The 24,121-nt window shown below is 46.6% G+C and overlaps 1 protein-coding gene across 1 annotated transcript; it reads left to right on the top strand.

The window, feature by feature from the left end:
- Positions 1-680: 680 nt before the first annotated feature.
- CHMP4B (charged multivesicular body protein 4B) lies at positions 681-22,494 on the top strand. Its single transcript, XM_032704709.1, has 5 exons — positions 681-1,028; positions 17,284-17,461; positions 18,183-18,297; positions 18,788-18,914; positions 21,662-22,494. Exons 1-5 carry the CDS (start codon positions 833-835, stop codon positions 21,727-21,729), a joined length of 684 nt encoding a protein of 227 aa, XP_032560600.1. The 5' UTR covers positions 681-832; the 3' UTR covers positions 21,730-22,494.
- The last annotated feature ends 1,627 nt before the right edge of the window (positions 22,495-24,121 follow it).

Here is a 24,121-nt window from a genome sequence, read left to right as displayed (position 1 = left end):
CTGGCTCTGCAACCCCCTGACAGGAGGGGGGAGACGGGGGGGGGGGGGTCGGGCTCTGCTCCCAGGGAAAAGGGACAGGAGGAGAGGGAACGGCCTCCAGCTGTGCCAGGGGAGGTTTTTAGGTTGGATATCAGGGAAAATTTCTTCCTGGAAACGGTGGTCAGGCATTGGAAGGAGCTGCCCAGGGACGTCGTGGAGTCCCCATCCCAGGAAGGCCTGGCCGTGGCACTCAGTGCTCTGGGCTGGGGGACAAGGAGGGGATCGGGCACAGGGGGGACTCGGTGACCTCAGAGCCCTTTTCCAACCCGAACCATTCCATGATCCTCCACCTGAGCCGGGTCCCCTCGGGCCCCGTGAGCCCCTGCTGTGGTGTCAGCTCCCCTTCCCCGTCCCTGCCCGGTGAGGTGCTCCCGGGGCGGCCCCACGGCCGGAGGTGCCCCCCTTACTCCCCTTACTCCCCTCACTCCCCGGCTGTCCCCGCTCAGCCCCGGCTCGGCCCTTCCTCCCGCCCCGTGACGTCACACCCGCTCTGACGTCACTCGCCCGACGCTGCCGCGTTCCGCTCGGCGGACTCCGCCTTCCCGGCGTGCTCCGCGCGCCGCCGCGCCCGAGCCTCCATCTCCCGGCACGCCCCGCGCGCGGGGCCCGTCGGCGGGCGCTGCGCGGGTGGCGCAAGGCACGCCGGTAGTTGTAGGCGGCGCGGGGGCGGCGGGGCGAGGCGGGCGGGCGGGGCCCCGGCGGCGGCCTCGGGCCTCGGGTCTGGTGCGTGAGGGGAGCGGAGCGGCGGGAGCGGTACCGCAGCTGCACGGCCTGGGCCCGGCCCCGCGCAGCCATGTCGGGGCTCCTGGGGAAGCTGTTCGGGACGGGCGCCGGCGGGAAGGGCGGCGGGAAGGGCCCTTCCCCGCAGGAGGCGATCCAGCGACTCCGCGACACGGAGGAGATGCTGAGCAAGAAGCAGGAGTTCCTGGAGAAGAAGATCGAGCAGGAGCTGGCGGCCGCCCGCAAGCACGGCACCAAGAACAAGCGCGGTGAGCGGGGGGGGCTGCGCCGGGCCGGGCCTGAGCTGGGCAACAGGTCGGGAGGGCCGGGGCGGGGCCTGCACGGCACAGACACAGCCGGGCTGCCGGGCTTCCTACCACAGTGCCTCTATTTCCTACCCTAATGCCTTTATTTCCCACTCCAGGGCCTTTATTTTCTCCCCTAATACTTTTATTTCCTACTTGAGTGCCTTTATTTTCTACCGTACTATCTTTATTTTCCATCCTAGGACCTTTTTTCCCTACCCTAGTACCCTTGTTTTTTACCCTAATGTCTCTGTTTCCTACCTTTTGCCTTTGCTTTTCAGCTTATTGCCATTATTTTACAGGTCATTTCCCCCTCCCGGGGCTGTCCTGCCCCTCCCCGCGGGGTTTGTGCCGGGGTTGTCCCCACTGGGGAAGGGGAAGGGGGGAGGACACCTCCCCTTTCCCCCTGGGGATGTCCCGTGTGGCTGTCGCGTCACTCCCTCGTGATTCTGAGGTCAGAACAGTGCCCGGCCCCTCTGTGGTGTTCCCTTCCCGTCCCATGTGCGCCTCACTTCGGGGAGAGGTCAGGGAAATATACTGGAAAAACAGGGCATCGCCTGGGAATCAGGCCCTGATTTACCACGGTGGTGTTTTTTAATTCTAACAGACAAAACTCTCCACCAAATCCCTGCCTAAGTGTGACGGTTTGGTTAAATATACGTGTTCACTGTTGTCAGCTTTTACCAAAAGTTCTGAGTGTGTTGGGGGGGCCAGTTGTGGCTTTAATGTGCACGTTATTATTTGTTGTCCACAGGATGAAAAGCTGCCAAATTCAGTCACCATTGAAAGGGTGTCTTGAAAACGGGCAAGTTAATATTCCCTCTTCTGAGAAGAACTTGGGTCGGGCTTGTACTTTGTTTTGTCTTGTGTTCTCATGGAAATGTTCATTCCTTTGAAAACACCGTGTGTTTGGGTTTTATCCCCACCCCTCCACCCACTCCAAGCAGCTCTTCCACACACACTCCTGAAGTTTATAAATGGATGTTGGGAACTGGTGTTTCCCTGGGCAGGTCTGACTGTCTTTCAGGCCGTGCTCGATGTGTCTGTCAGCCTGGAGATAAGGGAGATGTCCTGTTACCTATTCCAGTGCTCTCAAAACAAGCTTCTTGCTTGTTTTCACCACTAAAAGCCACATTTTCAGGGAAGCACATCCTGATTTCTGTGTGGACGTGTCCCTTTCTGTGCCGTGTTGGAGCAGGAGGGGCTCTGCCTGTGGCACAGGGAGCTGCAAACACAACCAGCAAAGGTTAATTTACAGCAATTACCCATAAGAGTTTTTGTTTCATGTCACTGCTTCAGCCAGCACTTTGAGCCTCCTCTCAGACTCCAGGACATGGTGCTCCCTCGGGGTTTCTCCCTTCCCTGTGTGATTTGAAGATGTGGCCCAGGGGTCTGCTGAAAGACCTCAGCAGGGCCTGACTTTAGGCTTAGCCAAGTCACTTCTAAATCAAACTTATTGCAACAGTTCTAATAAGTGAGTTCCTGCTGTGTTTCTTGACCTAGTTTGGTAGTGAGCTTAAAAGGAGAAGTAAAATTTATCTTTTTCTAACTTTCCTCATCTTCTGCAGTTTCTTCACCTTCTGGCTCAAGCTGGTCCTGTTTAACTTCCTAATTTTTCTTTCTGCTGGTTTCTGCTCAGGTCTTTGTCTCCACTGTAATGCCATCCCTCCCTCTCTGCTGCCCTTCAGAACTTAGGGGAGGGGAGGGATTAAATTTCCTCGGAGGTGGAGGAAGGAGAAAAACCTGCCCATTCACCAGCAGGATTGTGGGTCAGACTAATTGAGGGCTTGCAGGAGAACACAATCCTGAGGAGTAATTAAGGAGCTGGGAAAAGGAGAAGGGCTGGGATGGTTTTCTGTGGAAAATGAAACCTCTTTTTTTCCATTTCTGGAAACTGTCCTCATTGGGCTGTTACTAAAGGCAGCCAATTGTCTGTGGCTCGCTGGAAAGTGAGTTCCCCTCAGACTCACTAAGGCTCTGCTCAGTTATTCTGGGTTCAAGTTGTCAGTCACCAGCTGAGCTGGTGCATTTTTTTATATCCAGTTGTTTGGATATTTTCCTCTCTGACTTCAGGCTGTTTTATAATCCATAAGCTTCGTGATTTTTACGCAAAACCACTTGAATCTATAATTTAAGTGAAAATAAATATGTTGGGTCTATATGTAAAAGCCTGTATTTTTAATGGAAATATTTCCATATGGTTGAAATGTTTTAAGTAAAACTAAAAGAAAGCTGATTAACTCGAGGTTTTTGTTGGGGTTTTTGTTTGGTTTTTTTTAATACAACTTGAAGAATCCTTAAGCTTTCTTAGTTCTCTAGTAGATTTAATCTTCCTTAGTAGATTTAATCATTTCACTAGGGAGATCCTGTGTGTCCCTGCTGTTCCTGGAGGATCTCCTGTGGATGGTGCCCCTGTGTGATCCCAGCTGGACAGTTATGCTGATGTTAATGGAAGCTGCTGTGGGAAAGCCAGCAGAGGAATACACAGTGGGGCAGGGAGCTTTCCTGGAAGCTTAAAGCCACCTTGGGAAATCCTGGAATGGTGTTTTTGCTGTCTCAGAGGAAAGCTGGGTGTCTGGCACACTTGGGGTGACAGAGGGAAATGTTCTCTGCTCTCCAGCACACTGGGTGATTGTTTGGGTGCCAAGTGAGCTGCTTTCCAAAGGCTCATTGACTCATTTCTGCAGCACTTCGGGAGGTTTAAGTCTAAGAAACTTAACAGGCTTCTGGTTCCTGTGCCTGCCCTAAGTATGTGCAGGGTTTTGTTCATTCATGAACTTATAATTATATGTGTGTATTTCTCATAATCTGCATTTAGGCTATCAAAGCTGTATAATCAGACAGCTCACGACTAGAAGTTATAGTAAGTAACTTTCTGGTATAAATTTCTTTAGTCTGTGTTGTTTCTTGCCATGGGAAGCTTTCAGCTTCTGTCAGAAGTTCTGAGTGTGCTTGGGAGTGATGGCTTTAATGTCCATGTCATTTGCTGTCTGTGGCATAAAACACTGCCAGGGAGAAGACTGATCATCATTAGAAGGGTTTCTTGAAAGCAGGCAAGTTAATATTCCCTCCTCTGGGAAGAACTTGGGTTTTATTTACTTGGGCTTTGTTTTGTGTTCTCATGGCAATGTTCATTCTTTCGAAAACAGTGCTCTGGGGTTTATTCCCACCCCTCCAAGAAGCTCTTCCACACGTCATGAATAGTGGGCTTACAACTCTCAGTGAATTTATATAGGTAGCAGCAGTACTGACTAGTTTGGACACTACTCAGCCAGTATCCTACTGGATTTAAGTGCCCTGGAAATCAACTTTGCTTTAAGAAAAGCTGTGAGCTGGAGGTCTGGGAGCCCTGTGCTGCTGCTGCAGCCTTTTATTCCGCTCCAGTTTTTCACCATGACATTGTTTCATCCAGCCTGGGATGTTTTCTCAGCCTCGCAGGCCTCGTGATACACACTAAGCTGCTCCATCTCTGCCAAGGATTCTGCAGTTGTGGAGCTCAGGATGTTCTTTATGGTTCCTGCTTCCCCGGGCGGTCACACAAAGCTCAGTTTAGCACGGGAACACAGAGGAACAATGGGTTAATTCCTTAATCTGTTTACTTTGGGTATAACAATTCCAGAGTCTGTTTCTCCTGGAAAGCCAAAGCTCAAGTTGAGTCTCAGTGATCTCAGAGATCTCATCAGGGAGAGAAAGCTGATGCTGTTTCAGGGTTCTGAGCAGCTCACTCCAGTATAGATCCCAGGTGAACGGATCTAAATGGATCTTTATGTGCCTGCCTGCCACTGATTTTACCTTTCTGTTAATGAACATCAGGACCACAAACAGTGGAATGGGTGAAAAGCTTGTATCATGCCAGTGTATATTCAAGCTTTAGCAGGAGACTCATGTTTCATGGATTCTCTCTCAGCTCTGGTTCTGTTAGTGAGGGGTTTTTCTTCTCTGATGCCAAAATTATTCTGTCACTGTACATAAATATAATGCTGTGGGTTTTTTTAAGCACTGAATACACAAAATAGATGCAAACACGCTGCTAGATTCCTGCTGTATAATTCAGGCTTTTCCTGGAAAGAGAACACTGCTGTTCCCCACCCTGCACCAAAAGCAAACAAACAAGGAAGTTGGGCATAGGCTGAAGGCAGAAGTCCTGACTTTATGCCCACCTTGGGCTCTCAGTGCTGCCTCAGGTAAGGCAGCTCAGCTGCTGGTGTGATGGAAAGTGAACTGGTTACCATCCCTTCACCTTTTTTAATCTGTCACATCAGTCTGTTAACCTGGAATGTTGAACTTGGCCTGGCTGATCCCGGTTGAGGCGGCTGCCAGGAGCGGCCGTGCCTTGTCCTGCCTGTTCCTCTGTGCTGGAGTTGGTGTTTGTGTGGGCAGGGCATGAGTTGGATTAGTTTGCTGAGCCAGACAAAACCCAGCTCTTAAAAGATGAATAAAAAAAAAAAAAAAAAAAGCAAAGTTGTTTTCCACACTTAACCACAGAAATGCTGGAGCTGGCGAGAGAGGGAGGCAGGAATGTGACGGAGGAGGAGGGCAGTTCTGCCTCTCCTGGCAACAGTCCCTGCTTCCAAGCACTAAATGTGATAAAATCTGAGGATGACATGGGCTCTCCCAGCAAGGGGCCAGCAGCTCATTAATTAAGGCCTGGAATCTCTCCAGCAGGATGGCCTGGACAGTCTTGTTTAGAACACTGAGTGGTTCAGAGTCTGGCACTGAAGGAAGGGAAAGCTGCAGCCTCAGGTCTGGGCATGGGCAAAGACTCAAACAACCTGTGACTGTGTGCAAGGCCTCAGACCTTAATGCCTTGCCTTTGAATGTGGTTTAAAGATCCTGCTTGACATTTGGCAGGAGTGACTCTGCTCCCAGAATCAAATAAGGAGAACCTGGTTTTGTTTCCATGAATCGTAAGATGCTGATGTAGGGGAGGCAGAAGTCCTGCAGTATTTCCAGCCCATCTTCAGTCCTTCAGCCTGCCTTTTCTCTGTTTTAAGTCATAGTCTAATGCAAAATGCATGTTTGAGTTCCAGGTGCTTATCCACAAACCAGGGCTTCAGTGCAGGAGTCCTGGCAGGAGCCCTGGCCTGATCCTGCATCTCTGCCGAGGTTGATGGGATGGTCACAAACCACCTGCCTTGGGAAAAGTGTGAGAGTTACTCTTTTTAATTGAATCTTTAAAAACAGGAGGAAAATTCTGGTTTGGAATTCTACCCTACCTATGTTTAACAGAGGTTTTTGGAGGCAGACTCTATAGTATAAAACAGTTTAGGAAAGGGGGGGATTCACAATCGCTTTTTAAAAACAGCTTTAAAAGGTGGCATAAACAACACCAAAAACCCCGTGGTTCTGCCAGATGTGTTTTGGTAACTGTATTTGATGCAATACATCCTTCCTCTGTCCCTGTTCTCTGTCAGGCCCTCTGAGGAAGGAAACCTGGCATATTCACAGCCCCTGACTTTGTGTTTAGTTCTTCTCTCTGTATTAAATGTTGAATTCTAGTATCTCATTATGCTCCAGTCCTAGCTACTGAATTCTGCTTCAGGGCTTCTGTTCCGACCCACCCCAGAAAAAGGGGAGGGGGGTAACCCAGGTTCTTATCAATAATTCCCTTGGGGTGGATTAAAGTGAAACGACACTGAATAATCGGTGTCTGAAAACATACCTAGGTAGGGTTTATTTTAACAATTTTGTTTTAACAGGTATGTTAGCATCTATATTATCTATATTATCTATCATAGGGGGGAAAATGCATAAGGGAGAGAAAGGAAAGACAAGATAAGGGTAAGGGAGAGTAAGGGAAAGAAAAGCTGAGAGTGGACAGATGTCTGTAGTCACTGCCCACGGGGTCCAGCAATGACACTTGGGAGTTGCCACTTCCATGTGTGTCAGTTGAAGTGGTGGCCTTGATCTGCTGGGGGTGAAGCCCCCACACTCCAAGAAGTTATGAGTTATCATACCCATGGTTGGTTTCACGGGCCATGCCTCGAGCCTCCAGCCTCTCCCTGGGCCTGCACAGAGTTTCTGTGTCTGGCCTGGATCCCACCTTTCAAGATTGGCAGAGGGGGGGATGGGCTTTGATGGGCCATCAGAGGTATAATGCAACAGTCAAAAGCCTGAAACTCGGCTCTTCCTGCCTTTTCAGGGCTTGACACCTTCAGCACCGGAGGGAGGGATGGGCCCAACTGCCCATCGGAGGTATAATGCAAAAGTCCTGCAAAAGTCCCTTGGCAATCCTAGAATGCATAAATCATTAACCATTTCAGTCCCTGACAGCTTCTCAACTAGTTCAAAAACTAAAATTTGCAGGTGATGCAAATTGCTTATTTGATTTAACCCTCTTTTACGTAGATTTGTGCAGGAAACTGCCAGGTCAGGATTATACCGAGTTGTGGAGTGTTTATCTGGACTGGGATATTGTTGGGCTTTGCACTTGTATGATTCAGACCTCTCTGTCAATCCCTTCCTGCTTGTTCTGGCTGGATTCTGATAAATTCCTGTACTTGAACATCATGGGGGCTGTGCAGGAGCATCCCAGCTGGACTCCTGGGATGCTGGGAATGGCCAGGACTTGTGCTCTGTGGTCTGATTTTGGCAGCTTTTTGCTGCCCCCTGTGAAATCCCCATTTGTTTTGAAAAAACCCCAAAGTTCACAGAAATGCCCTTTATTTTTTTTTGGGGGGGGGGGGAGAAGGTGGTTCTGCTTGTTCCAGGGACTTTGCATGGGATGTGGTGTGAGCAGGAAGGATGTGGCTGGACCTTTTGCAGCCAGCAAAGCGTGAGTGGGGTGTAAAGTAAAATCTTGGTTCACTTACAGCACTTAGAAATGGATGACTTTTGCCAAACTGAAATTTGGAGCAGCCCACAGGCCTGACTGTCCATGAAGTTTGCAGATGAGTGTCCAGCAAACTGGAACTCCTGGCACAGAGTGCCTGTAACAAAAAGGATGCAGTTGGAGAATCCTAGATAGGCCACACCTCAGATGTTGACAGACCTTTGCCTTTCCCTCAGCCAGTCCAAGGCCACAGCACAGAGCTGGTGATAAGGAGGTTAGTGCTGCTTGGAATCATCCTGGTTGAGGATACAGTTGCTGAAGATAGGGCTGGAGCTCCTCTGCCCTGGAGCCAGGCTGGGAGAGCTGGGGGGCTTCACCTGGAGAAGAGAAGGTTCCAGGGAGACCTGAGAGCCCCTTCCAGGGCCTAAAGGGGCTCCAGGAGAGCTGGAGAGGGACTGGGGACAAGGGATGGAGGGACGGGACAAGGGGGAATGGCTTCACACTGCCAGAGGGCAGGGATAGATGGGATATTGGGAAGAAATTCTTTCCTGTGAGGGTGGGGAGGCCCTGGCACAGGTTTCCCAGAGAAGCTGTGGCTGCCCCTGGATCCCTGGAAGTGTCCAAGGCCAGGCTGGATGGGGCTTGGAGCAACCTGGGCTGGTGGAAGGTGTCCCTGCCTGTGGCAGGGGGTGGAATGGGATGATTTTGAGGGTCCCTTCCAACCCATTCCATGATTCCATGTGGCCTGACTGCAGGTGAGGAGCCTTCCTCATGGCCAGTACTGAGAGCAGTGCAGTGGCCACAGTGACCCAGCACTGCTGGGAACACGGGAGAGCAGGAGAGGCTCAGTGCCAGGCTGGGGCACAGGCAGCAACACTTCTGCCCACCATGGCCTTCCAGCTGGAAGCCTAGGTGGCAAAGGTCTGCTGTGGCTTTCTCCAGGTTCATTGTTAAACAACTTAAAACACTTAAAGTGAAGCCTATAATATTTTATATTATTATGTTTATATATACCTACCAATAATATTTTATAGTAGCTAATACAAGTATAGGGTCATTACACAGCCAGCTCTTGTCTTGCAGCTCTCAACTGATCCAGCAGCAAATGATGGGAGGTTGAGGTCCAAATAACCAGTATCACCCTCTCTCTTACACATACTGGGATGTGCATGTTGATCCTTGTATACAGCTGGTTCCTCCTGTGGTGGTGTGTAAGTGTTCCCAAACATCCACACTGTATGTGCTCCTCAGGGCTTGGCAGGATTTTATTCAGATTTAAGGACACTGTGTTTACTTCAGGTGAGTGCACAGAGGTTGCTTAGATGCAGTGGAACTGAAACAAAACATGAATTCCAGGGTGACAGGAACATCGGCTGCTGGTATCCAGAAACTTGGAGGTGATTTTTGTTAGTTATGAAATAAAACAAGTTGATATAAAGCAAACTTCATAATGGACTTCCCCCCCCCCCCCCCCAAATACAGTTTGTCTTATTTAGTTCATAACTTTTGGCTCTCTAAGGGTTTGTGTTTTCAGCTTTCCCCCCTGTAGTTGTCAGTGTTGGAAACTGAATATTCAAGAAAAAAGTGATTTTTCACGTCTCAAAATAGCCTGACTTCACCAAATAAGATGTTAAGAGAAATGCTAAATATTATGACAGCCTCCAAGAAATTCTTAGACTTGGCAGTGCTCTAATAATTATGGTCCAGAGCTGGAAAATGCAGGATAGATTCCCAGGCAGCCACTGGTTTCACTCCCCAGGAAGAGAAGCTCTTCAAATGGGGCCCTTCGGGGTAGGATCTTCTGAATTTAGTGACTTAATCAAAATAATATTGTTCAGTGTAGGGAATTGGGTTGTTTGGGATTTTCTCCTGTGAGAAAACAACATTTTGAGACACTTAAAAAGAGGCACTTCTGTTCTTGCAAAGCTGAACCTCTACGTGATGCATTTCTGGCAGGGATTCAGAGGAAGATTATAAGTTTTCACTGGCATTTTCTTTAATAAGGTACCTTCAGCAATCAGAAAATAAAGAAGAAATCCCATAAATATTTGCAGGCTGTGAGAATCCCAAGGAGTCTTTAAGAAACATACTTTCCTCATCCTAAAACTTTCAACTTTGGTTGAAATCTGAATAATTATCTCATTTCACAGCAGAGTTTTATACATCTATCAAAGAAGGTGCAGAGTTTTAACAGCAGAGTTACAGGGCTTATTCTAAGAGAGCATAATTTACCCCAGCAACCCTAGAAAATAGTTTTATTTGGGAAGGACAAATGTGTTTTGGTTAGATCAGCTTTGGAGATGCCTTGCAATCCCCTGCCATCATCCAGGGACACGTAGGACTGCAAGGAATGAAAACTGGAAATTGGGAAATACAGCTTTGCTTCCAGAGGGTGGATCAGATTTCAAGGAATCATTTGAAACATTAGGCCTGGGTGTTTTTGGCTGATCCAGCATTTCTTAGCCTCATTCCAGCTCCTGGGTGGAACAAAGCTGTCTCTGTAACTGTGATTTCTCTTCCCTGCTTTTCTCATTTGAGCTTCAACCCTCACTATAGTTGACTTTTTTTTCCCTTTTCTTTTGGACAGAACTGTCCCAGCCTCACCTAGAGATTGTTTAACAGAGGATTATTGGCCAGAGGAGCATTGCCTCAATGTTCAAGGGACAGAGGATTCCAATTCCAAGGCTGAAGGCTGGTTTGCCTTCTGGACCACCCAGCTCTGAGCTGTGGATGTGGAACAACATCTGCAATCCCTGGGATCCTGGTGATCCCAGCCCTGAGCAGGGCCAGTGCTGGGGTGAAGGTGGTGCTTCCTCTTGTGTTTGGGTGTTCTGCATCACAGCACTCATTGCTGCTCTACAGATGCTTTTTTATTTCCTTTTTTCCCCCTCCTTTTTATATTTACAGATTTTTAGACCAGGAATGTTTATTGTTTTGTTGCACAACAGACTAACTATCCTGGCACTGCTTTGCTCAAGAGGAAATTGTAATCTTGTGTTTTAAATACAGACAGGACAGAAACCTTTCTGTGTTCTCTGCCTGGGTTTGGGTGTTTTGCTGGAGTAGTTTTAATGAGTCACTTCATCTCTGAGCTGGGAACAGTTGCTTTCCTTTGGAGGAGTGGGTTTGGGAACTTTACTGGAGGTTTAAGAAACACATAGAAAGACCAGGGGAGGACCAAGCCTGGACTCTGCCCACGATTCCCTGCTTTTGTATTGAACCACCATGAACATTCCTCAGCTGTTCAACAGTTCCTGGAGCTGTCAAACCCCTGCAGGAAGATATTTATTCAGTGGTGTGAAAGAAATTTGGCAAGTCCGTGATGGGTTTGTATCCACCTTTTTACCTGCTCGTAGCATTGGAGGATAGTTTGTGAATTGCTTTAAATTTGCTTTTTAGGATTTTTTTGGAGGGCTTTTAGGACAGTTTGCTGGTAGAATGAGAGATGAGCCCTTGCTGCCTAAGATAAAGCTACTCAGTGCAGGCAAGGCAGGCAATTACTCCTCACACCTCCCAGTGTGTTTATCCCGTTTCAAGGACGGTGAGGATGTTGTTCCTGATTAAATCTGCTGCCCAGGCGAGTGCCAGGAAGATGGAATGGGATTTTCAGCAGCAGCAAAAATAATGTCACTCCTTTCTGTTGAGCAAATCACAGCTGAATGCACACTGTGATGTGGAAAATGGGCTTCCAGGATGCAGTTGATTATCTCAATCCTGTTCAGTGCCCGGGCTTGCTGCTCCAGGGGCCAAGGGACCCCAATTTGGGAAGCTCCTCTGCAGCTCTCTTGCACTATTCATTATTTTGGTGGGGCTGACATCTGCTGTGTGTTATTTTCTGAGGCTGCTGCAGAACTTTCTCCTCCCATGTTAATGCTGCTGACGTCCTTTTGCAGTGGTGTATCTGCTGCTGCCATTTCTTCTCTTGGTTGCCACCAAGAGCATAAGAATTAGATGTGAGATGAAGTTATTTTTCCCCTCGGAGTAATCAGAGCTGTTAACCCCCATGTCTCCCTCTGGAGGAGGAGCCTCTCTGTTTTAGGTGTCAGTGGGATTTTTTTTTTAGCAGGATTTTGCAGAGGCAGGAGACACTGTGAGCCATCAGCTGGGACAGATTCCCTGGGATCACCAACACTTGGACCTTGGTGCAGGTGTATGTTTGAATTCAGTGAAACTCTTGAATTGTATTCCCAGTTGTTCCCAACTGCTCCCCCTGCTCCTCTCAAGCTGAGCTGTGTTTTATCAGTAAATCTATACTTTCCTACTAATAATATTTGAAAATATTAAACAGAACTCCTGTGTGCACAGAGATATCCCATTAACTGTGCCTGTCCTACAAGTGTGCAAGCAGTATTTATTTGCAGGAGGGCTGTTGACTTTTAGCAAAATCACTGACATTCAGAGTCGATTTTTCCTCTCTGAATGCAGTACCATGCAGTAAAATGGTATTGTTATTATCCTGCCAGCTTCTTAGCACAGTGAACATTTGTCCCATTTGACTAACAAACTGCTGCAGATATTGCAAAGGAAATCATAAGACTGACAACAGCTCGTTTAATAATGGTAATTTGCTTTATACACAGGTTGAAATAATTTAAAATACATCCAGTTCTTACAGATAGCATTTCTTGAGGACACAGTGAAATTGTCTGGGTGAGCAGTCATGCTTTTCAGACTGATCTGCTGACAGGGGAGGGGAGTCTGGCTGAATGACTCTGCTTTTTTCATTTGGGAGCGTTCATGAGTCAGGGGTGGTGACTGAAAACCATAACAGGAGCTCCTGAGGGCTGGGTATCCCAGGGAAACCCTGGGCTGAGTCAGGGTTAAAACCTCTTCTGGAATGTCTAGGGGGGATTATTGCAGAATTTCAAAGAAATCGTAAATTAAAATATTATTTCACAGTTCAGTTGAAGACTGGGAGTAAAAAAAGACAACCAAGGACAAACCACCCCCAAGAAAAAAAACCAAACCAAAACAAAAAGCAGAGGAAGGAATAACTTCAGAATAACTGTTTCTACCTTCAGGAAATTGAAGCAGTAAGTCCAGATCTACCTGGACTCAGCTTCAGTTTTATTCCTGGACTTCCCCTCCTCTCTGGAAGCTGTTGTTTGTGAGCATTTCTGTGTGTAAATGAACTGCAGAGATCAGAGTCTGATGCTCATTAGCACTGAGGCATTTTATATGACTTTGCCAATGGAAAAGAGGTCATAAACCTCTGATACAAATCTTAATTCATCAGAGCTCTGTGGTGATATATTTATGAATAAAAATTGGCTCCAACATCCCCGCTGTAGCTGATAATAAAGACAATTGATAGATCAATGTGTCATATGGAGAAGATCATTATGAGACTGCTCACTGTCTCCTAATGGATGGCACGAGTCTCCCAGGTAGTTTTAAATGTATTAACATTAACTGTAATAATAATATATATAAAAAACTCTTTTCCCCCATCTGTACTTTTTTTATGTATTCTTCAAAAACTTTACTAAAATTCAATTAAAGTGCAACTCAGCTTTGTTACCTGCTGTTTGTTTTTTTTAGAGGATCTTTTAAGTGCTTGCAGTTCTTGCTGCACATTGGACTTACAAGCTAAAACAAGCCTGTTAAGGATGAGGTGTGGGTTGTAAAGGTTGTCTAAAACACTGTTTAGTGGCAGGTTCTTGCTGTTTTGTGAAAACTTAACTGCCAGTGGAACATTCAGATATTTTTGCTGTCTTTGGGTTTGCATTGAGGGTTTCCTGAAATGTTAAATCCCTTCCTAAACCAGCCAGTGATGTGATCTGGTACTGCTGGGTTAATGTGTAATAGGGATATTCCACAAGTTATCCCTCCCCAAAGGCAGGGAGCTCTGGGAGGAGGAATTGGAGGTGTTGCTGGGAGACTTGGCTGCTCGTGGGACCACAAGAGCTGCTCAGGGCTGCTGCCTGTCCCTGCTGTGTGCCTTTCCTGGCATCCCTCATTGCTCTTCCCATGCCCTGGAGCTGCAGAAGGTTTCATGGGGAGCAGTTTCCTACAGCTCTGTACCATGGGGAGGGACTGTGCCCTGCCCTGGACTCACCACCTGCAGCACACTGGGATTACCAGCTGGGTTTGGGGAATTCATAAACGTAGATGGGATATCTCTGAGCTTTATTCTGTATAAGAGCAGGTATTTCCCTAAGAAATCCATGGTGAGAGCAGGCACCAGTGCCTGTTTGGAGCCCCTGGGTATCAGGCCCTTTGCAGAAGCTGCTGTGACACTCTGGCCCAGCAATCTCAAAATCTTGCATGGCTTTTGACTGCAAGATAAGCAATTTGTCACACTCTTGGAAAGCTTAGATCAGCCCTTTCTAGAGAAATGTGCTTGTGATGTCTCTAGCAACACGTTCTAGGTTGTGAGTGAACTCTGGCTGGCCAGAGAATAAAAGCTTTAAATTTAATATATGGCCACAGGTCCTGCTGAAGCAGTTCCACAGCATTTAAAGCTGGGTATAAATTACACTGCCTTGACTGTGTAATTATTATCTTGAAAGCAGTAAAGGCATAATTAGGGGTGTGGGGCCTGAGAAGAGCCTCCTCCACAGCTGCCTGATGTGATAGGGCAAAGATAGGCTCTGTTACACTTTGACTTCACACAAACACATGATTCTTGCATGTGCATAATGCCAGAGGACGTATTTGTAACCCACTGTCTCTGTTTTATGTTTACTTCAAACTCTGGAAACCGGTATTTCCTTGGTCTGAAGGGGTGGGAAGTGTTTCCAGACAGTGCCACAAGTCCAGGTTAAGTTTAAGGGTGGTGCAGTTCTGGTGCACCAGTGGTGGGGGTGGGAATGGGAGGGACAGTTACCCACAGCCCTGATAAGAGCTCCTCATCACAGCCTCTTTTACAATGGTTCTTGCAGGGTCTGCTGTCTGAGCAGCTTGTTTTAAAGTACCTGGCCATGAAATGTAGGCAAACTGTAGTTATCAGAGAAAGCTGTAATGGGGAGCTGTACATAAATTGTAGTACTTTACTTGGGTATTATATGTAATATAATTTGTATAATGCCCATAAAATCTCTGGTTTTGCCAATAATTCTCCAGGATGCACAGAATCCTCAGTAAAGAATGTCCTGTTGCTGTCTGTAACTTTACCAGCATCTGTCACTATATAAACACAGCTATTAACAGTTTTGTTTTCCTAAGAAAACTTTATATATCCTTAATTAAATCATTACTGCAAAATTAACCAGCCTAAATATCCAGTAATATGTTGCTCATCACTTTATGATCTGGCATAAAGCTGGAATATTTCAGATATTTGTGTTGTGCCTCATTCTGCAGAGCAAACATTGTCCTTTGAAAACCTACTCCTGTCAGACAAGTGGATGTTGGACTGGCCCCAAACTGGGGAGATTTACTGGTCACTGAAGTGAAAGTCAGTGCAGGGGCTTGGTTTGGGTCCCTGGTTTCTGTTGGAAAAGTTGAGGTGACCTGTGCTTTTGTGGGTTTGATCCCTCCTGCTAAATCAAGCTGGGTTACTTTGTGTGCTTGGCACCCTTGGCTGGGCCTTCCCTTAAAAAGTGCCTTTGTATTCTCTAATACATTTATTGTCTGTAATTGGAAAGTAATCAAACACAGCATATTTATAACCAGTTGTAGGGCTGAAGCTGTGAACAGGGCTTCTGGATAGCAGGACTTTGTGTGTGTTGCAGGAACACACTGATCATGTCACCAAGTTATTATCCCTCTGACAGGGGAGATAAGGGAAGCTCTCTGTGCTCGGGATTTCCTACTCCTTGTTTTCTGCTCCCCTCCAGAAATTCTGCTGAGGCTCCAAATAACATCTTTAAAGATTTAAAGCCTTCATTTGCCACCATCTGTGGTGTGTGAGACTGAGCTTTTGGGAGGTCTGTGACTGATTTTTAGCAGAACTGATCCTGTAACATGTTAACTGTTTTTTGCTGAGACTCAGAAACATCAGAGCCCTGAAGAAACGAAGTGTGTGTGTGTGTAGCTGAGTTCAGAAGCAGAGAGTAAGGCTGTTGGAGCAGCAACCCGTGTCCAAGTTGAGTTTTTAAAGTATATATTATGTGACCAAGGTTGTCATGCAGAGGACAAGTGTGTTCATTGCAGGAGGGGAGGTGGAGGTGCCATGAAGGGGAGCTGTTCTTGTCCCTGAGTCCATGTGACACTGGGTGTTTTCTTATCAGCTGGCAGTTCTTGGGCCCTGGTAGGTCTTGCCCACACTGCAGCTCCTGCCAAAACTTGTAGCCACATACAGAAAGGTTATTATAGAATGATCTGGGTTGAAAAGCACCTTAATCATCCAGTTCCACCCCCTGCCATGGGCAGGGACACCTCCCCCCAGAGCAGGTTGCTCCAAGCCCCGTCCAGCCTGGCCTTGGACACTTCCAGGGATGTGGCACCTCCCAGCTCTTGTACACCTACAAGTACCTGTGGATGTGGTTTGTGTTCACTGTCAGTGTTCCAGGAATGGGCAGGTACCTGTTGTCTGCCCGGGTGTTTTGGGAAGAGCTGGATGCACTCCTGTCTGGGTGGGTGGGTGGGTGGAGCTGGAGCAGCCTGGCTGTGCAGCAGGTTGGACCAGTCCTCCCACACGGGCTGGTCCCCGTGGGAGGGAGCTCTGTGTTGGTGCTGTCAGGGTGGGCTCCTCTTGCCAGAACCCCCCTTGTACAAGTGCTTACAAGCAGCAAATTGCTCAAACCACCATAATCTCTCCTCACACCTCTCAGTTCAGACTGTTGTGTGGACAGTGCCTTCCAGCAGGAGTAATATGAAACACAGATATAAATACTTCTGTAATGCGTATTTAACAGCACTAAGGGAAAAGCTGAAGAAACATTTGTCTTTGCACTGGAATGAGCTGCTTCTCCCAGCAGCTGCAGCAGCACCACAACCTCACCTGACAGGAGCTACACCAACAACTCTGCCTTCCTGTGTTGGGGGTGCTGGTGAACAAGGGTGTCTTTAGGTGGTTGAGCTTGGATATTGATGGATGTTGGATATTGATGGATGTTGGATATTGATGGATGTTGGATATTGATGGATGTTGGATATTGATGGATGTTGGATATTGATGGATGTTGGATATTGATGGATGTTGGTGCATGGTCTGTGTCTGGGGTGTGTTATGAGTGACTGGACTCAACCTTTGAGCGACTTCTTGGCTCACATCCTTGAGATCTCATCCATGAGATCGTTCTTTGAGGATGTGCCTGTTGTGCATGGCTGAGTGTGACAGGCAGGGGTCAGGAGGCATCTGGCTACCTTGAAGCAGCTTTGTTGAAGGAGGCAACCACAAGGGTTTATCTTAGTTTTATCTGCTTAGTTCACCTAGGACGAAGAGTGGACAACTGTAGAATGTTCTAAATATTTCTCTGTGCTGAGTGGCACTTGGTGCAAAATCTGAATGGTGTTTTGGGCATGAATCTCACCAGTCCCACCCTCTCCTGTGCTGTGCAGCTGCCCTTCAGGCCCTAAAGCGTAAGAAGAGGTACGAGAAGCAGCTGGCACAGATCGATGGCACGTTATCAACAATTGAGTTCCAGAGGGAAGCCCTGGAGAATGCCAACACTAACACTGAAGTGCTTAAAAACATGGGGTTTGCTGCTAAAGCCATGAAAGCTGCTCATGACAACATGTAAGTAATTCCCTTCTGCACCTTTAGTTTGTCATTTGTTATCTGCTGAATGCCAAGTGTTTCATGAAAGTGGAGCCAGAGTAGCAAAATCTTCTTTTAAAAGGCTCTAACTTAAACTAAAATGCTAGAAACATTTTCATATTGAACAAAATATGCAAATATGATGCTTCCTCAGTGTACCACCATTTATTCTGGACTCTGCCTTTGTCCAAAAGCAGGGTAGCACCAGTGTAGTCTAAAGTAAATGAGTGCCTGTACCAGTTACAGATTCACCTGGTGGCAGCAAGAATTTTAAGCCTCAAGAGGAGACTTAAAAGTTCTTTTCTGTGCAGTGGAGTTGGTGCATGTAGCAATAATTAAAGGTAAACTGCATTATGGGAATGTTGTGCTTGCTCCAGAAGCAAATATTGTGGCTGTAATAATGCTGAATCAGGAAAGAGAGCAAATTCTTATTAATACCAGTAGTGCAGAACAAAACCCCTTCGTTGGTGTCTTTGTGTCACTGCTGCAGGCTAGGTTTGTAGGAAAGAGCAAAAAAACCATGTTTCATTGTGTTCAGACCAGGGGGATAAAATTCAGACTTGCATGCAAAGAGTGTTTTGGGAAAGGGCCTTGTGAATGTCACCGTGGTGTGGCATTTCTACAGAACCCAAGAACCACAGTGTGAAGTGTTGATTGGGAACCTGCCTGATGATACTGAATTCCTTCCTTTCTTTTACAGGGATATTGATAAAGTAGATGAATTAATGCAGGACATTGCAGAACAGCAGGAGCTGGCAGATGAGATTTCAACAGCCATCTCAAAGCCAGTAGGATTTGGGGAGGAATTCGATGAGGTATGTTTTGAATTTGCTTTTTTTGTGTCAGTGAGTCACAGAATCCATTGGGTTGGAAAGCCTTCAGATGATCAAGTCCAGCCACTGGCAGGGCCATCCCTAACCCATGTCCCTGAGCAGCACATCCACATGGCTTTCAAATCCCTCCAGGAACTGTGACTCTTGTGAGATCTTCCTTTGAAGATGTGTGTGTTGTGCATGTCTGGGTGTACTCCTGGGGTGTGGAATCTCTCCTGGATATTGTTGTAGCTGTTCCCACCAGTGAAAACAGCAGCTGTGACTCAGACTTTAGGCTGAGAATGTTTAGATTTCTCCTTCCCTTCATCATGTACAGGAATTGATAACAGTCAGACTCCTCATCTCCTTAATTTGCTTCAATCCTGTAATTTAAGATGTTTTCTTTAATAATATGATCAGCTAAGGGTACTTTTTGATAAATATGACTTAAAGTTCCTTCCTTTTTTTTCTTTTTTTCCCTTTCACAACCTAGGATGAACTCATGGCAGAACTAGAGGAACTAGAACAAGAAGAACTAGACAAAAACTTGCTGGAAATCAGTGGTCCGGAGACAGTTCCACTACCAAACGTGCCCTCAATATCGATACCCTCCAAGCCAGGTAGGGATGGACCTTTACCTGAAGCATTTTGGATTGTTAAAAATGTGTTTTTTCATCTGCCAGCTCCTTGGATTGGGGAGATCTGGCTGCAGGCAGCACAGACATTTTGCTTGAAATTGCTTCCTGAATCCCAAATCCCATCCAGTGCCATTTCTCTGGAGGGGAGAACCTGCCTTTGACAAGCACCAGGAAAATCTCTCCCTGTTCCAGGAGCAGTTATTGTCTGTTCTGGCACTCCCAGCTTCTCTGCAGCCTGGATGATGCTCAGGGAAGAGTGGAGGTCTGGAAAAAGGGAGCCTTCTTCCAGGTGCTGCCTGACAGGGATGTAATCTTGACAAACATACCAGGGCTGTAAAAGGGAGTGGAGAATAAAGTAACTCTGGAAATTAGAATCACAGGATGGTTATGGTTGGAAAAGACCTCCAAGATCATCCAGCCCAACCATTAGTCCCAGGCTGGTTTGGATTCCCCCATGGAATCACTTCTTGCTGCTGCTTTGGTGTTTAATTTGATCCCTTCTTTTCTGGCTTTTGGGAGGATCCACCCTCGGGGTCCCCTCTTTGGGGAGGGCTGTTCCCTCCTGTGCAGTTTGCACAGGCAGGACCAACCTGAGGGCCATCCCAGTCCTACAGCACAGATATCCAGGGAATTGCAGTTAGTGTGAGGATTTTAGATGGAGAACAAGCAACAAACGTTTTTATTTACAGAGAGACAGTTCAAAGCTGCTGTTCCATCTGCTCTGATCCCTGTGGTATGAAGGGGACGTGGTACCTCCTGGAATACAGCTGAGTTGGGACACCTCTGGCAGCATTAATGGGATATGAGGCTTTGCAAGCCTGTTTTGCTGAGTCTGCCTGAATGTATTATGGATAAATTGTAGACTTTGCAGCTCTGTTCCATGTCCTTACTTAGGAAAAAAGTCCAAAAAGCTAGTGAGTGAAAATAATCCCATTTGATTGCTGTATCTGTAATTATCCTGCTGCCTTTCCAGGCTTGGATGGATGTGGGAAGCAGCAGGCACTGCCAAACCCAAGGTTCTGCTTTAAGTGCCATTGCTCCTCATGTGTTACAGTCCTTTACTTTTGACATCATTGATTTTGTGTTTTTCTAGCTCTGTTTTGCAGAATTGCTGACCAGGGTTGATGAGAGGGGACTGATTTGTATCAAAATCCCCTAAATCAGAGACTTTGCCTAGACTTAGATCCAACAGCAGGAGAAACAGGTTAAATAAACCTGTGAAACTTACTGAAACTTCCCAAAATAACAAAAACAGGGAAGGTTTTTGTAGTAAAAATTGTGAGCATAAAGCTCAGTGTTTTATAGGATTTATGCTAAGCTGCTTTTGGATGGAAACTAGAATTCCACTAATGTATTTAAATGTCATGCTGCTTTTTGCTTCAATAAAGCTGCCTCCAAGACTGGCACTTGGGAAGATTTGGGATTCTGGGGTGGTGGTGGGCGGGGATTTTGTGTGGATTTATTTTTTTAACCTAAATTGGTTTTCTCTTAGAATTGACTTAATAAACACTGGGATTAAAAGTTTGCTTGTGGTCACCATGGGTCGAACTTCCAAAGGGAACATTTCCCTAACAATGCAGTTCATGTGTAATTATTTTGGGAATAAGTGATGTGTCTTTTGAGGTAGAGATGACTCTGTTACCTCCTTTTTATTCATGAAATGAAAAACAAACACGAGCTTTCCTGCTTTTTCAGCTCTCAGGAGCTGTCTGGATTTTGACTGTAATCGCTCTGAATGAGGAATTTTTTGCTCTTGCCACCAGCTGGGTTGATGTCAGGAGAAATTCAGGCAAAAGCTGTTTTTGTTTAATGGAGGCTGGAAGAGCTTCACATAGAAAAACAAATCCCAAATTTGTACAAATGAGAGAGGTCTTGAGCTTGGCTTAAGAGCTGACTCAGTTCTTTTTGTGTCAGTGTTTCATTTGGAATGACACAAACCAGTTGGAGTATGAATTATTTGACTTTTCCCCCCCCTTGAAGCAAAACCACTCTCTGAGGAAATGACATCTTTTATTGGTATTTTCCAAAATTATTGCAGCTATTTTTGGGTTAAAACCATTTTTGCTGAGTTAATGGAAACTGGACTTGTCCCATGATGACAAATAGCAGCATTTGCTCTTCTGGAAGGAGCAGAAATGATGAGAAGGCAGCATTTAGGCTGCTGCCTCCCATCCACATCCCTCAGCTGCCAGGGGAGTGGGAAGAGAAGGGGAATAGGATGTTCCCAGGGCTGTTCAGCCCCTCCAAGAGCCTCAACTGACACAGGGCTGGAGGCCCCCAAATTCTGTACCTGCCTGACCAAACACAGGAACCTCATCTGTTGTACTTTGAGGACTTTGTGGTGAAATAAGGGATTTATTTTTAACGGAGAAGAGATTGTGATAGTGGAGACATCAGATGAATTTCTGTAAGAAACTGCATCCTTCTGAGAGGGGCTTCTGCTTGCAGGCTTGGAGATGATGGGAAGACATCACACCTTAACCTTCATGTACATTTGCATTCTTCCTGTGTGAGCTACTGTCTTTTCCTACCAGAAGTGGGAATATCAGGCAGTTCAGCCCATGCTGGCTCTCTCACAAGGCTCCTTTTATTTCAATTCAAGGAGGTTTTGTGTTTTTTTTGCCCTCTGCTGGCATTTGGTGCTTCATTTACTGGTTTGTCAGTGGCAGAGAGGCCGCTGGGTTCTGTCAAGATTCCTGCTCACCTGTTTTCTTTCTCTTGTTTTGCAGCCAAGAAGAAAGAGGAAGAAGAGGACGACGACATGAAAGAGCTGGAAGCTTGGGCAGGAACCATGTAACCACAGCAGTAACTGGCTGGGAAAAAAAGACTTTGATTACCTATTCTGGGTACAAATGTGTTGTGTTGAGGAGAAAGCATAAGCAAAATGTCTTTATCTTTTAATTTTAACCCAGAGCAGTGGGAACTGCATTGCTGTTTTCTGCATAGCATGGTCTGCACAGAGGAAAGAAGGGGGAGCAGGGGGAGTTGCCTGCAGTCGATACGGTTGAATTTCTGTACAAAGGTCTTTGCAAAAATCAAACATTCAGCTTCTGGACTGTGCTACTGCCACTGCTGGATCTTCAATTTGGGCCATATTGAATCGAAATAAGCTGAAAAAAAAAAAAAAAAGCACTCTCTGTAATTTTAAGTCAGTCTAAATGTGTCTAGAAGTCTTGTAAGGCATTTAAAAACCAGGAAAAGTCCTAAAGCCACCGTTGGCTTCTTATTGTGTTTTAGGTGCAAGAATGCTTTAGGTTTTTAGTTTTTGCCAGTTATATTTATATCCCTTGACTGATGTGTGGCCAAGGCTTGTGTTTGTCACCACCAACGATGTAGTCACTGTTCCCATTTTAATTGGTGATGATGATTTGCAATCGATAAACGCTCTCTTGGACATAGGGAAGATCTCAAGTTCAGTTGTACATTTTTCTACATAGCACTACAATGTTTATTGCTTTTTTTTTTGTGATAATTGATAACCCATTCAGATACATGCACACAATTATTTTAATTAAGAAACTACTATGGATTGCACTGTATTAAATATCTCGATTAATTTTCACCCGTGGCTGCTGTTGTCGATTCTGTGTCGTGTTTGAGCAGTCTGGCTGCAGGAGGAAACAGGGAGGGTCAGGTTGGACATGGGGAGGAATTCCTTCATGGAAAGGGGTTGTCAGGCATTGGATGGAGCTGCCCAGGGAGGTTTGGAGTCCCCATCCCTGGAGGTGTCCAAGGAAGGGCTGGACGTGGCACTCAGTGCCCTGGGCTGGGGGACAAGTTGGGGGTCAGGCACAGACTCTTTGATCTTGAAGATCTTTTCCAAACTTAGTGATTCTGTGATTCTATTCTGTGTCAAAATCCCCCCACTGAGGACAAGTCAGAGCTGAATCAGCAGCAGAAGCGACAGGTTTAGAAACAGAGCTGGGGATTTGGCTTTATATTTTTTGTTGTGGAAATGATCTCTCTTGTGCACTGTGCTAACAAATGTATGTTAAAGCAGCAGTGTTTTCTGCCAGGAGTGGTGGGTGAGCATCTCACACACAGTGGGGTGTCCCAGTAGGAGCATTGTGGTGTGTCTGGGAGAGGGTAAAGCAATCCCATCAGCTCCATTAGTGCTTTAAGGTTCCTGCTGTGGGAGCTCAGGAACTGTGAGTGGCAGAGGCACCACCTGGCAGCCCAGCTGTTCCCTGGCATGTGTTTGCTTTCCTGTTCGTTCAGCTTTAACTAAACAAAGGCCCTGCTTTGCACAGCAGGAGGAAATGCAGCAGTGAGGGTGTGCTGTGGTTCCTGGTTACCTTTAACCACACAGCAAGGACAACCTCAGTTCTGACAACCTCTTTTTTTCCTTGATTTTTTAATAAACGATGGGGTGGTTTCTTAATCCTGCAGTTTATTAATATAATGGCTGAGGACTGATCACCTTTCTGCTTTGGATATCAGTTCTTTGATCTGCTGCATAATGTCAGTGAACAGCTCTGCCTTGCTCACACTCACTCTGAGGCAGAACTGACCTGCACAGAGCCCCAGGGGCAGTGGGGAAGGAGCCAGCTGTCCGTGCCAGCAGTGTCTGTAGCTGTCCCCTCAGTCCCAGGGTGTCCCTTTCCTGGGAAAGGCACTTCAGTTCCTGTTGGAAACTGTTCTCAACTAACTCACCCTCATCAGACAGCTCAATTCACAGCTGTGTCAGTGCTTTCTTATGGAGCTGTTCAAGGAAGCAAGCAGAAATCTGGGATCCAGGGGGGTTCACTGTGTGGTAAATCCTTGTTTTTCCGTACAGGGAAGGTGGAAAGCATTATCACTATTGCTGTACTAAAGCAGGGCAAAAAGTTGTGGATTCCTCATCCCTGGAAGTGTCCAAGGCCAGGTTGGACAGGGCTGGAGCAACCTGGGCTAGTGGAAGGTGTCCCTGCCCATGGCAGGGGGTGGGATGAGATGAGATTTAAGGTCCCTTTCAACCCAAACCATTCCATGAATCTGTGAAAAATACAGACTGGGCTGAAGGACCTCATCCCTGATTCCCCTTGGAATGATTTCAGCCTTGTACAGAGGGAGGGGGTGTTGTCTCTGCCATGCAGGTGGAGAAACCAGGCCCTGGCATTTGTACTTGGTCCTGAGGGAAGCACAAGGCCAGGAGGGTCAGAGAAGGATTTTGTGCTGCCTGTTTGGGTTGGGGGAGTCAGGCCAGAGAC

This window comes from Chiroxiphia lanceolata, chromosome 17 (genome assembly GCF_009829145.1).
Source record: "Chiroxiphia lanceolata isolate bChiLan1 chromosome 17, bChiLan1.pri, whole genome shotgun sequence".
NCBI classification, from domain to species: Eukaryota; Metazoa; Chordata; class Aves; order Passeriformes; family Pipridae; genus Chiroxiphia; species Chiroxiphia lanceolata.
This window is presented reverse-complemented; position numbering and strand designations above follow the sequence as displayed.